At 38.5% G+C, this 11,552-nt stretch overlaps 2 protein-coding genes across 2 annotated transcripts; both read left to right on the forward strand.

Moving 5' to 3' along the window:
* Positions 1-221: 221 nt before the first annotated feature.
* ASDURF (ASNSD1 upstream open reading frame) lies at positions 222-3,216 on the forward strand. The gene is made up of 4 exons (XM_074910951.1): positions 222-402; positions 1,543-1,596; positions 2,143-2,218; positions 3,083-3,216. The coding sequence occupies exons 1-4, from the start codon at positions 280-282 to the stop codon at positions 3,151-3,153; spliced, it is 324 nt and encodes a 107-aa protein (XP_074767052.1). The 5' UTR covers positions 222-279; the 3' UTR covers positions 3,154-3,216.
* On the forward strand, positions 3,176-7,904 carry ASNSD1 (asparagine synthetase domain containing 1). Its single transcript, XM_074910950.1, has 3 exons — positions 3,176-4,657; positions 6,274-6,455; positions 7,575-7,904. Exons 1-3 carry the CDS (start codon positions 3,176-3,178, stop codon positions 7,828-7,830), a joined length of 1,920 nt encoding a protein of 639 aa, XP_074767051.1. The 3' UTR covers positions 7,831-7,904.
* Positions 7,905-11,552: the final 3,648 nt, after the last annotated feature.

Raw genomic sequence — 11,552 nt, forward strand, 5'->3', positions numbered from 1 at the left:
CACTGCCCCCTCCCGCCTGGCGCGTGCTCAGGCCCGCCCGCTGATTGGTGCTCCGCGCGGCCCCGCCGCACGCGGACGCACGCACGCACGCGGACGCACGCACGCACGCACGCGCGCACGCACGCACGCACGCACGCACGCACGCACGCACGCATGCGCGCGCACCCCGGCCGGGCGGTCTGCGCATGCTCTGCTGGGAGCTGGTGCGCGCGCGCGGGGCTGCTTCCCCGTTGCCGGGAGTGTGCGCGCGGCCGCCGGCGGGGCGCGCTCGGCGGGGGGATGTCCGGCCGCGCGCCGCGCCGGGGCGAGGAGGAGGAGGAGGAGGAGGAGGAGGAGAAGAAACAGGAGGTGGACGGCGGGGAGAGCGCGAAGCTGCGCCTCAGGGAGGAGCTGGGCCGGAGGGTGAGCTGAGGCGGCCTGCCGCCGGCCGGCCGGGCGGGCGGGAGATAGGCGGCCGCGGGGCCGAGGCGCGGCCGGGACCGTGCTTCTGGTTTGAGGGGTGGTGGCTCCGCGAAGCCTGTAACCTCGGGCGTCATCCTCGCGAAGAAGAGGAGGGCGAGACGTGTCGGTTCCTATGGAACCGCTTTCTCTCAAAAAATTGCTTCCTTTCCATATGGTCACATTGTATAAAGTCAGTGGTATTTTTGCTTGCCGGGGAAGCTGTAAAGCTATGACATAACTGTATTGCAGGTTGTGTTTTCTGTTACGTGTAAGTGCCTGGTTTAGTCCGTTTGGTCTGTTGGAACTGTAAGTACAAGATACTAGTGTAGCTACTGGAAAAGGTGTGTTTTCTGTATACCACCTTCAGTTTGGCTAATCTGGCTCTGTGGCAGCTTTCTACTCTTGCACCAGTTCCAGGAGACACAAAGAAAGAACAAAGCCATACATACTGCTTGTTTCTAACAAAAAGTATTAAGTGCCCGCAGACCAGATTTTGTTCTGTTTGTTGTCTTGTATTCCTGTCCTCCTGATTGCTCTTTAGCATTGACAGCTGTCATTGAAAAAGAAAATGGGAATACCTGTCACCACTGCCAGTGCAGAGTGGTAAATCCCATTAAAGAAGTTTGTGCAGAACTCCAGAGCAATAGAAAGGCTTCCATTGCTCTTAATGCCATTTTAGGGGTTTGGGGTTTTTTATTGATTTCATTTTGAATAATGATAATACATATGAGTATAAAGTCTGTTGTAGATATGATGCAAGATTTTGTTTTCTAGAGTTATTTTTGCATGTTTTCTTTTCCTCTGGGGGAAAAATGTGATCTCTGATTATAAATAGCTAGAGATACTTTGCCTTCCCAGTAGGGATTGCTTTCAGTGGTAGGAGAAATATCAATCCATGCAAGATAACCCATTTCTAGAACAGTTATTTAGTATTTCATTTTTATATCTACTGCCACTTTGTCTTCAGTGGTCCCTTCAGAAAACCACAACTATATTTGCATGTAGCTGTCTTAAAATATTAGTAAGCTTGTTCACCATCAGGGTTATAATACAGTAGTTTATTTTTAAAACTTAAATTGAGGTGCATCTTTTGCCTTTCAGATTAAAGAGCAGAAGGTTGTAGTTGATGAGCTTTCAAATTTGAAGAAGAACCGGGTAAGTATGTATTTGCAAATTTGGTTTTGGCTATTTCATTTTAGCATCAGAGAAATAAGTGTGGAGACAAGAGGGGAAACAAAATTGGAGCACACTGTCTTTAATTTGTTCCAGTACAGATGTTAGTACAGATGTGCTCTGCTGTTCTCAGAACAATTTGTCCTCCAACTTACTTGATGGTGTACACTTGTCCAGTGTAATACAATGCATTGTTGGAACTTTTTGTGTTTTATCTGAGTTATTTCATTAAAATGTTTGGGTTGATCAGAAGACTTTGTGAGGTATTCTTACTTTTCATGTATATGAGTTTTAAAATAGAATGTGATCCCTCAGGTATGAGGAAAAGAGAAACGCAGAATAGTCATGGGTTGATCATGAAATGTTTTTGATGATACGACATTAGAATGTGGCTGTTGTCAGGGCAGAACTTATCCTCCTGGCATAAAAGTGAAGGGGTGTATCAGTGGACCCACACCAGTGTCTCCTGCAGTGTGGTTGCCAGAGCCTGTTGCTTTGACTTAATGCAGCCTTGTTTTTGTTTTACAGAAAGTTTATAGGCAGCAGCCCAATAGCAACATATTCTTTCTTGTAGACCGAACCGAAACACTGTCTCAATGCAAAAGTAAGTTTGCAGTGTAAAAGTTGATCAAATAGTTCACTGTTTTGAAGGTGCATTTGTAGCTGTTAATGATTTCAAAGGTATATTACAATGAAAAACTGGCAACTGTGTATCAATGCAAAGGAGACTTCAAGACACATGCTTGTTTTTCTAGGTTTGGTAAATGTGAAAGTGTTTCCATTCGATACATGGATGTGATAAAAGAGCAAGTGCTGAAGGTGTAGGAAGAATGAGAACACCTGCCCCACAGAGAAGTTGCTATTGGTGCCCTTTGGGAAGCTGTATAGCATTTTGTCCCTTTTAAACAAGAAAAGTCTAAAAGTTGCATGGGATGAGTAGGAAGAAAATGACAAGTTAAACTGGAGGCTAAGCTGGAAATCTTTAGGTAGTTGAAAGAATGGATCTGTGGGGTTGTGAAGATAGGAGAATGGATGATAAAGGGAGTTGATGATTGAACAAGTGTTAGAAATGTATAAATGTATAAATTTTCCTGGAATGAACAATTGCTAGTTTCTTTTTCTTCAATTTAATAATGTTGACATTTTAATTGACAGTTCACTTTTCTTACTATTACAACTGTGTGAATTATACTGATTATATAGGCGATAGTTGGCCATTCCCCTAACTCTTGTAGTGTGGCTTTCTTCGGGAGAAAAAAAAAATCACAATCTTTATATAATTGAAGAGGACTGCAGTGAGCTATGTTTGTGTTACATGAATACTATAGAACTTTTGTTAGCGTTTCGTGTTTATCTCTTTAATTAAACAAATGGCTGGAATTACTCATTTCTTAGATACAGTCTTAAACTAACTTACTAACTTACCAGATTATGAAACTGATTATTTGTGTATTTTTCTCTTACATAGATACATTAGATGAATTAAAGAAGGCACATCAGGAGATGGAAAATTCAGAAAAGACTAAAATCAAGAAATAGTCCGGCTGAGTTCAGAGTCACAATGTGTGGTATTTGTTGCATCGTTACCTTGCGTAGCCAGCGTGCTATTCATGATTTCTTTAACAAAGACATACTCTGCCGTCTTAGAAGAAGAGGACCAGACAGTAGCCAACAGTTGATAAAAACTGCATCTGATCTCTCTTATGAGTGTCTGTTTTCTGGCCACGTACTTCACTTGAGGGGACTGGTGACTCCTCAGCCTCTGGAAGATGCCAATAACAATATTTTTCTTTGGAATGGAGAAATTTTCAGTGGAGTGCATGTAGGAGATCTAGAGAATGACACTGAAGTAATGTTTCATCATCTTGCATTGTGCAGTAGTGAAGCAGACATTTTGTCACTCTTTTCATCACTTCGGGGTCCGTGGTCTTTTATTTATTATCAGGCATCTACACACAGTTTGTGGTTTGGTAGAGATTATTTTGGTCGTCGTAGTTTGCTTTGGCAGTTCAATAATGAGATTGACAGTGCTTTCTGTCTCACATCTGTAAGTGTTTATTCCGAGTCAGGTAACCAATGGCAAGAAGTCCCAGCATCTGGAATTTTCAAAATTGATCTCAAAGCTTGTGCAACAACTAAATCTTTGTCTTTAACGTTATTTCCATGGAAGTACAGCTGCACAGAGAAGGCAGTAGAAGAAATAGTTGTTAATGTTCTGGACCAAGTTTCAAAAGACTTACCGAACCACATACCTCTCATGATGAATGAATCAAAACTATGTCTCAGAGCACCAGTTAGCCCCTTAAATAAAACCATTTCTGAAGCTTCAGGTGAATGTCCAGGCGCTAACATTAGCGAAATTACCCATGTGGTTTCTGTAGAAACCCTTCAGGGATTTCTTGCAGAGGAACACAAGAAAACAGTAGTCCATCAGTTTATTAATGTTTTAAATGAAGCAGTGAAGAGACGGGTTTTGTCTCTCTTCAGACATGAAGATCAGAAAAAAAGAGAAGTTCCAAGCAAGTATAATAGGAAGGCACATGTTGCAGTGCTGTTTTCTGGTGGCATTGATTCTATGGTTATTGCAGCCCTTGCTGATAAACATGTGCCTTTGGAGGAACCAATTGATCTTCTCAATGTAGCTTTCATGATGAAAGAACAAACTAAGCAAAAGGGTGCCACTAAAAACCATACCAACCGGGAAGTACAACTTGATTTGCTTTCTCCTCAAGAAAGTTGTAAAGATCTTGATGCTAAAACTGGTGCTGATTTATCTTGCTTTGCTGTTCCCGACAGAATCACTGGTAGGGCAGGACTGAAAGAATTGGAAGCCATTAACCCTTCAAGAACCTGGAACTTTGTGGAAATTAATGTTACACTAGAGGAATTGAAAAAAATGAGACAACAGTGCATTAATCACTTAATTTATCCACTGCATACAGTCTTGGATGACAGCATTGGCTGTGCAATTTGGTTTGCTTCCAGAGGAGAGGGTTTTATTAGTAACCAAGGAGAACTGAGACCATATAAAAGTCCTGCAAAGGTACTGGTTGTTTTCTGCCCTATGCTTGACCTGTGAATATACAAACAGTTCTGTTGTTTCAGAAGGGTCTTTAATATTCATAAGGCTTCTGCAATTCAGTGGCAGAATATAGAATAGTTCTGTACTGATAGTCTTTGTGTAATTCTGGAGTTAAAAACCGCATTCAGTTCTTTTGTCATGTAATGTGTATGGCTTTTCATTAAGCTTGAATAAGCACCAGTGTGACTAGGAAAAAAATAACAAGTCATCATTTTTGGTGTTTCAAGTTCAGTAGTGGGTAACTGCTATTCAATCCAAACTGAATAGGTTAATAAATTTAGAGATAAATATTAATGAAGTAATTAAGTAATATTGTTTTGTGACACCATCCCAACAGCTGTAAAATTACTAACTTGTTGCTTAGGCACACTAAGTGACAAAATTGCAATTAATAATGGTAGAAAAGATTACTACTTGGAATCTTTTGTAATTTGAGTCTTGTTGAATGACAGAACTACAAAAAATAGGTCTTTTTTGTAACTTATTTTCACGTATGTAGTTTTAAGTAAAATCTTTTTAGTAACTAGATTATTTTCATGGGAATTTGATTGTTATTTTTCACTTCCCAATTCCTGATGGTTTGTGTAGGGAAGAATAACTATAATTTTAGGAGTTTGCAGTTCACTGCTACCTTTGCTTTTTGAGGCTTCTGTTACTTTTCTGCTATTGCTAGATCTTAAAAACACAAAAACCCAACAACAAAAACCCCAACAAATGCAACAGTTTGTGTAAAAACTACTGCTGTAGAATGCAGTTGATGCAGTTGACTGATCTACTTCAGGATGCATGTGTCAGATTTGTGAAACATACAGATTCATATTAGGTCCAGAATATGTTGAAATGAGTCATGAGTTAATAAAACATGAAGTGAAATTGTCATCATCCTATCAGTTATTTACTCGTGTGCACAGGTAAAAAATTAGTTGACCACCAGCTGGTGTCACATCAGTAAAACACAGTTGACTTTCTGTGTTGAGACGTCTGCTTTTATAGTGAACTGCTGCTGAAGGCACAGTAATGGACTGGATGTAGTAGTGTTTTTCTCTTGGTAACATTTTATATGCTTATCATTGAGTAGACAGAACGATGACACATTTTTATTTCCTGTAATGCAGTTGTTACTAACCCAGTAGCTGGTAAATTAATCAGTGTACATTCTGATAACTATTTAGAACCAACAACATACTGCATCACCTGCAGCAACAGTTTTTTTTTATGAATGCTGGTGCTTAACAAATGCTGTTTACTGTAATAGAAACTAACAAAGACATTCTTCAAAGGTGCTGGTGTATTTGTGATAAACACAACATTATTTTGGTGTTTTTTCCTTGCTTTGGTAGAAGTGTTTGTGTGTGCTTTTAGGTCTGATTGTAAACCTGCGTCAGGTTCCCAGTGACATCACTGGGAACTGTTTCAGGCTCTGTAAATGTGTAAGGCACATCCTATCATGGTAGGTAGTATATTTAGAAGATGTGTATTGAAGTTATTCTCCTTAAGATGCAGTTAAACATTTAAGATCTGTTACATACTATTAGCTTGCATAGATAATAAAGATTTCTTTTATTCTGTTTGTTTAGGTTGTGCTTACAGGAATTGGAGCAGATGAACAGCTTGCAGGATATTCTCGACATCGTGTTTGCTTCAAAAAGTATGGCTTAGAGGGTCTGAATAAAGAACTTGAAATGGAGTTGCATCGCATTTCTTCTAGAAATCTTGGTAGAGATGACAGGATTATTAGTGATCACGGAAAAGAAGCCAGGTATTATTGTTTTAACATGAAGCAAAACTGGTTTTGCCAGTTAGATTCTGTTTTTAACACTCCAGCAGAAAGGTTAATTGAAACTTCTATGCATTTTATTGGCTTGTAAGTTCTGTTGCAGTTTCATTAATATGTACTGTGGTTTTTGTTTTAAGTGTTCTGTAGTACTGTGGAAGAGTTAAGGAAATTTAGCAACTTGAATATTGGATTTCCATCTGGAAGTTTTAAGAAGCAGCAACAGATGTTGAAATAGTCAAAATCAAGTTGGTTTAATTATTTTAAGTGGAACAGTCTTCTGCACAGCTCTGAAGTGTTCTGGTGTGGTCATTTGGGGAGTGACTTTGTAGAATGACAACACAACACAGAAGTCACATATTCCTGTCCACACAATAAAAGTGTGATCAATATCCACTGCGTTTCCTGGTTGCTAAGTCAGAATAGTTAAAGAATCATTTTATTTGTGTTTACTTCCTCCATGCAACTGCCAACTTGCAAAAAAATTCCTTACGTGTTGTCCAGTAGTAGAGGCCGCTCAGGTGCATGAAATATCTTTTCCTGTGATCTTTGTACCAATGTTTTTTGAAATCTGTTCTTAGTTGCACATTTTCAGTTTAGTGGGTGCAGTGGTAGACAAGCAATGCTGTTAATCGTGCTTGCAATTAGATAGCGATACCTAGAATTTGGAACATTGTCAGAATTGTGTAAATATTTATGTTTCAAAGTTACAGTGTATCTTCATACAGTATTTTTAAATACTTATGAGTTATCCTAAGAATTGTTACTTTAAACTTCTGGCTCTTCCATTGTACTTTTGATTTTCTTCAGAATTTTTTGTTTTGTATAAACCCAACATTTCTGATGCTGGTGTTTAGTCTTTTCTTTTGCAAGAGTTAAAAAAATCCAGGCTTCTGAAGCTTAAACATGATGTATTATGTTTTCTTTCTCCAAGACAGTGTAACTGCTTTGCAGATTTGCCTTAGTACTCCAACATTAACATTTAAGGTACATCTGTAGTTAGGAATTGACAGACTCTGTTTTTGCATCTGGAGAAGGGGAAAATCAAGACTTATTTGTATGAAGTTTTTAAAGGGTCTTTTCCCATGTATATCTTTCCTTTAGGTTTCCTTTTCTTGATGAAGATGTTGTTTCATTCCTCAATTCTCTGCCCATCACAGAAAAAGCAGACTTGACTTTACCTCGAGGAATTGGTGAGAAATTGATTCTGCGCCTTGCAGCCAAGGAGTTTGGCCTTACAGCCTCAACTGTTTTGCCAAAAAGGGCTGTACAGTTTGGATCTCGGATTGCAAAACTAGAGAGCAACAGTGAAAAAGCATCTGACATGTGCAGCAGACTGAAGTTATTTTCTATAGATTAATTATAAAGCTACATGTTGAGATGTTGCATTTATCGCATATGCAAATCCAGTAAATCTTTGGAGTTTTCTTAGAATGCTTGGTCTGGTTTTTTTACACACTTGGGCGTTACTATTAGTCATCAAAGTAACATGTTTAGATCTGTACTTGTACTAGAGACTCACTATGAATGCATCTGTGGGAAGGGAATACTGGGCTCTGGGGATAGTCAAAGTTTGGCTTTCCCACCCTTCCTGACCGATGTCAGTGTTGCAAAAAGAGTGTTCTGTCTGTCCAATCTGTCACATAGACTGAATTTAGTACAGTAGATTTTCCTGTTACAGAACAGGGCTGGTCTTGCAGCTGTGCTTTACAAGAGAGCTCAGGTTATGGTTTTAGAAGGGAGGGCGTGGTGAGGAGCTGGCCTAGGTTGCCAGAGCCAAAAAGAGCTGAGGATCTCGGGCCTTGTTGCCTCTTGGACATCTGCCAACCATGTATCACACTTGCCCTTTTGTTACTTGAGAAAGGGACACCCCACACACCTCCTTGATGTTTTGGGGCCATCTTGTGCAGCCTCCCAGTCCTTGGCCAGTTCTGGAGGGCTGGGTTGGTTGGTGGTCCCCAGCCTGGGGCCCCCTCTGCTCCCAGAGAAACTGGGAAGTTCCCTTCAGGCTGTTTTTTGTCCCTCCTTAGCTCCCCTAGCATGATTCCTCTCCTTTAGCTTTAACTCTGCTACTTTTAACTTGCAAAGCATCCTCTGTGTACTTCAAAGAAGATCTCTTTTAAACAAAACAAAAAAAGGTCTTTAAGGGAAAAAAAAAAAAAAGGTACTCTGGGTGAGTATGTGGATGCAATCATGAGATTGAAATAGAAATATGAATGGATTTCCTCTGAAGAGGAGCTTGAGTTAGCTTGTTCTGATTGTGTATTGAAGGATTGCAAAGCTAATGTTGTAAGAAAAACTGGATACATATTCTCCAGTGTTTTTGGTAAGGTCAGAGCTTTGTACTCAATGTGCTACCTTACAGTTCTAGTTTTCTGTTTGTCCAATTAAGCATAGAAAGGAAAAGTCACATCAGAAAAAAAAAATCCATTTTCATGCAGAGCACAATATATCTATTCCTACAAAGTATCTCTAAGGGTGCAGATTTTCAATTTGTCAAGTCTGTAAAGAAATGTTTATTACAAAAATTTAAGTTTCAGACTGGTTCACAGCACTGGCAGATTTCTTACTGGTGCTTTTGAGGAAATTTGACTCCCTAGTACCATACCCTGGGATGTGTGCAAGAGTTTTTGCATTGTGCTCTAAAGCAGGTGGAGACTGGACCAAGAGGAGCATTAGGCTGATGAAATGTGACTACCGTTCATTACTTATATCTGTTGGAGTGTTCCTACAAGTTACGGACCCTAAGAAGAAAAAAGTTGTGCTTTCTATACCTGGGCAAATATTTTCCAAACTAAAAGGCTCTGATATTTAGAGAATTTCCAAACTAAAAGGCTCTGATATTTAGAGAAACATGAGAATTAATTTTGTAACACCTTGCTATATAAGGTGTTAGAGACTAACATATAACTAACTAACATATAACTAATAATTCCCAGTGTATTAATAAAAATACTGTCAGGTTATATATGCAACAGCAAAGTGCATCTGACAAATGCATTTTTAAAACTGAAGAATGCTTACAATTTTAGTGGTACAGATTGTTGTGGCAGACAACCATAGTTTTATAAAAGGTTTCATTTGACCTTGTAGAATTTTGTACTCATTCCTGATTTGCAGGTCTAATTGGCATTTTCACTAATATGATTTTGAGGGAACCTGTGATGAAAATACAAATGAAGATCCAATTTATAATCCAAACTACAGAAAACAAAAGTGTCTTTTATGCAGTATGCCAATAATATGCTATTTAAGTTCACACTTGGCACTACACAAATTGAGCTACATGAAAATGTATTTAGGTTTGATGTGGTAAAGAGGTTGACCAATGTGGTAAGATTAACAGAGGCCTATTAAGATACAATAACATGTGCAGGAGAGATTCGCTCTTCAGCACAATTTTCCGAAGAAACAACTGGAAAAAATCACAAGCTATCTGCAGGAATATAGAGTACCTCAAGTTAATGAACTCTGATTCCACTTATACTGGGGTTTAAAAAGATGAAAATCCAAAATTTAAGTAAATGTCTTCAGCCATATTCTAGTAAGAAAACTGTAAATATACTCATTTTATAAATTCAAATTTGGCATTGATATTTTTATATTTTCCAGATAGCATATCTTGTCGATTTTTTGTTTAAATTATATCTTTTACATATTAAATACTAAAATATCTTTAGTCTTTTAAACTGTTGTCATTTTGCTACTTCTAAAGAAGAAAAAAACCATCTTTTTTTATGTCTGTGGAGTTAAAACAACAAGAGAACTGTCACTGTTTGGGCGGGTTTTTTGGACCAAATTTCGGCTGTCAACATTTTCAATACGCAAAGAATATTTTCATGTCCATGGGGAAAGTGGGTTTGTCTTGTAACGCATGCATGTATATGTCTTTGCAGTTAATATATGAGAGAATAGTGTATTTGGTTAAAATTAGCATAAGAGAGAAGGAAAGAACATGCTTGTTCCAGGTTTGTTTAGACTGTTATTGCTTGGTTATCTAAGTAGTTCTCATAGACCAGGCTAATACAGAGCTCACTTCTTATTTCTCACATGAGTATGCTGTAAGAATATTTGCTGTTAATGCTGAACTGTACAAGCTGGCACAAATCCCTTAGTCATAAGGACAGCATTGCCCTAAAAGCAGCCTAGCCTCTAGGTGGCCTTTCTGGGTGGCACAACAGCAGCCTGAATGATGATCAAGAGAGATTCACCTTATCATCAAATATGGGTTTTATTTGCCAGGATGTCTGCAAATGATCTGTATAAAGAGGCAAAGCACTTTTACACATGAAATGAAATCAAAATTGTACTTCAGCTTCCATGTCTGCTGAGCATCATTTTACTGACGTAAACAGTTAGATATTGATGTAAACAATCCTTACAGCTGATCTAGTAACTGTTTTTTCATGGGCTGTCTATCAGGCTGTAAGGCTCGTTTGTTTGACGTGGATTTGCCAGGTAGAGAACATTACCCCATTCCAGTCAGGGAATTTGATGGTAAAGAATGTACACAGTAATATAGATACCATGGTATAGTCTTTAAAATAATAGACATCCTTTCTGATTTCAGATTGGCATTTACTTTACTGAAATTGCTGAGTATACTAGGAAACTTTGAGAGGAATAAAGATTTTCCTAGTTTAAGAGAGAAAACATATTTTGACTACAGTTTGATTTTAATTGATTAAACAACACTATCAAATACTAGTTAAAGTTCTGCACATGTACAGTTGCTGGCAACATACAGTGTTGCTGGCTAAGTACTGTGCAACATGTATTTTGTATAATGGAGTTACTTTTGCTGGAAATAGTGAAATAGAAGTTCTGTAGAAACAAATGAAAAGCAGCATTGTTCATCAAAATTTTTTTTTCAATGCTTTAAAGTCAAGCATGTGAAAATATTCTTACAAAAGTACTGTAAAACTAAGGTTTAAATTGTAAACAAGCAGACTGTGGTTAGTTTTTTCTTCCTTTATTTGAGCACTGTAAAACTTCAAAATGTCCTATAGGAGGCAGTGGTTGCATTATTTAATGTAAGAAAACTGCTGGTCTTGCTATAGATATATTCCAAGTAAATGTTTT

The sequence above is a fragment of the Athene noctua genome, chromosome 7 (genome assembly GCF_965140245.1).
Source record: "Athene noctua chromosome 7, bAthNoc1.hap1.1, whole genome shotgun sequence".
In the NCBI taxonomy this organism is placed as follows: domain Eukaryota; kingdom Metazoa; phylum Chordata; class Aves; order Strigiformes; family Strigidae; genus Athene; species Athene noctua.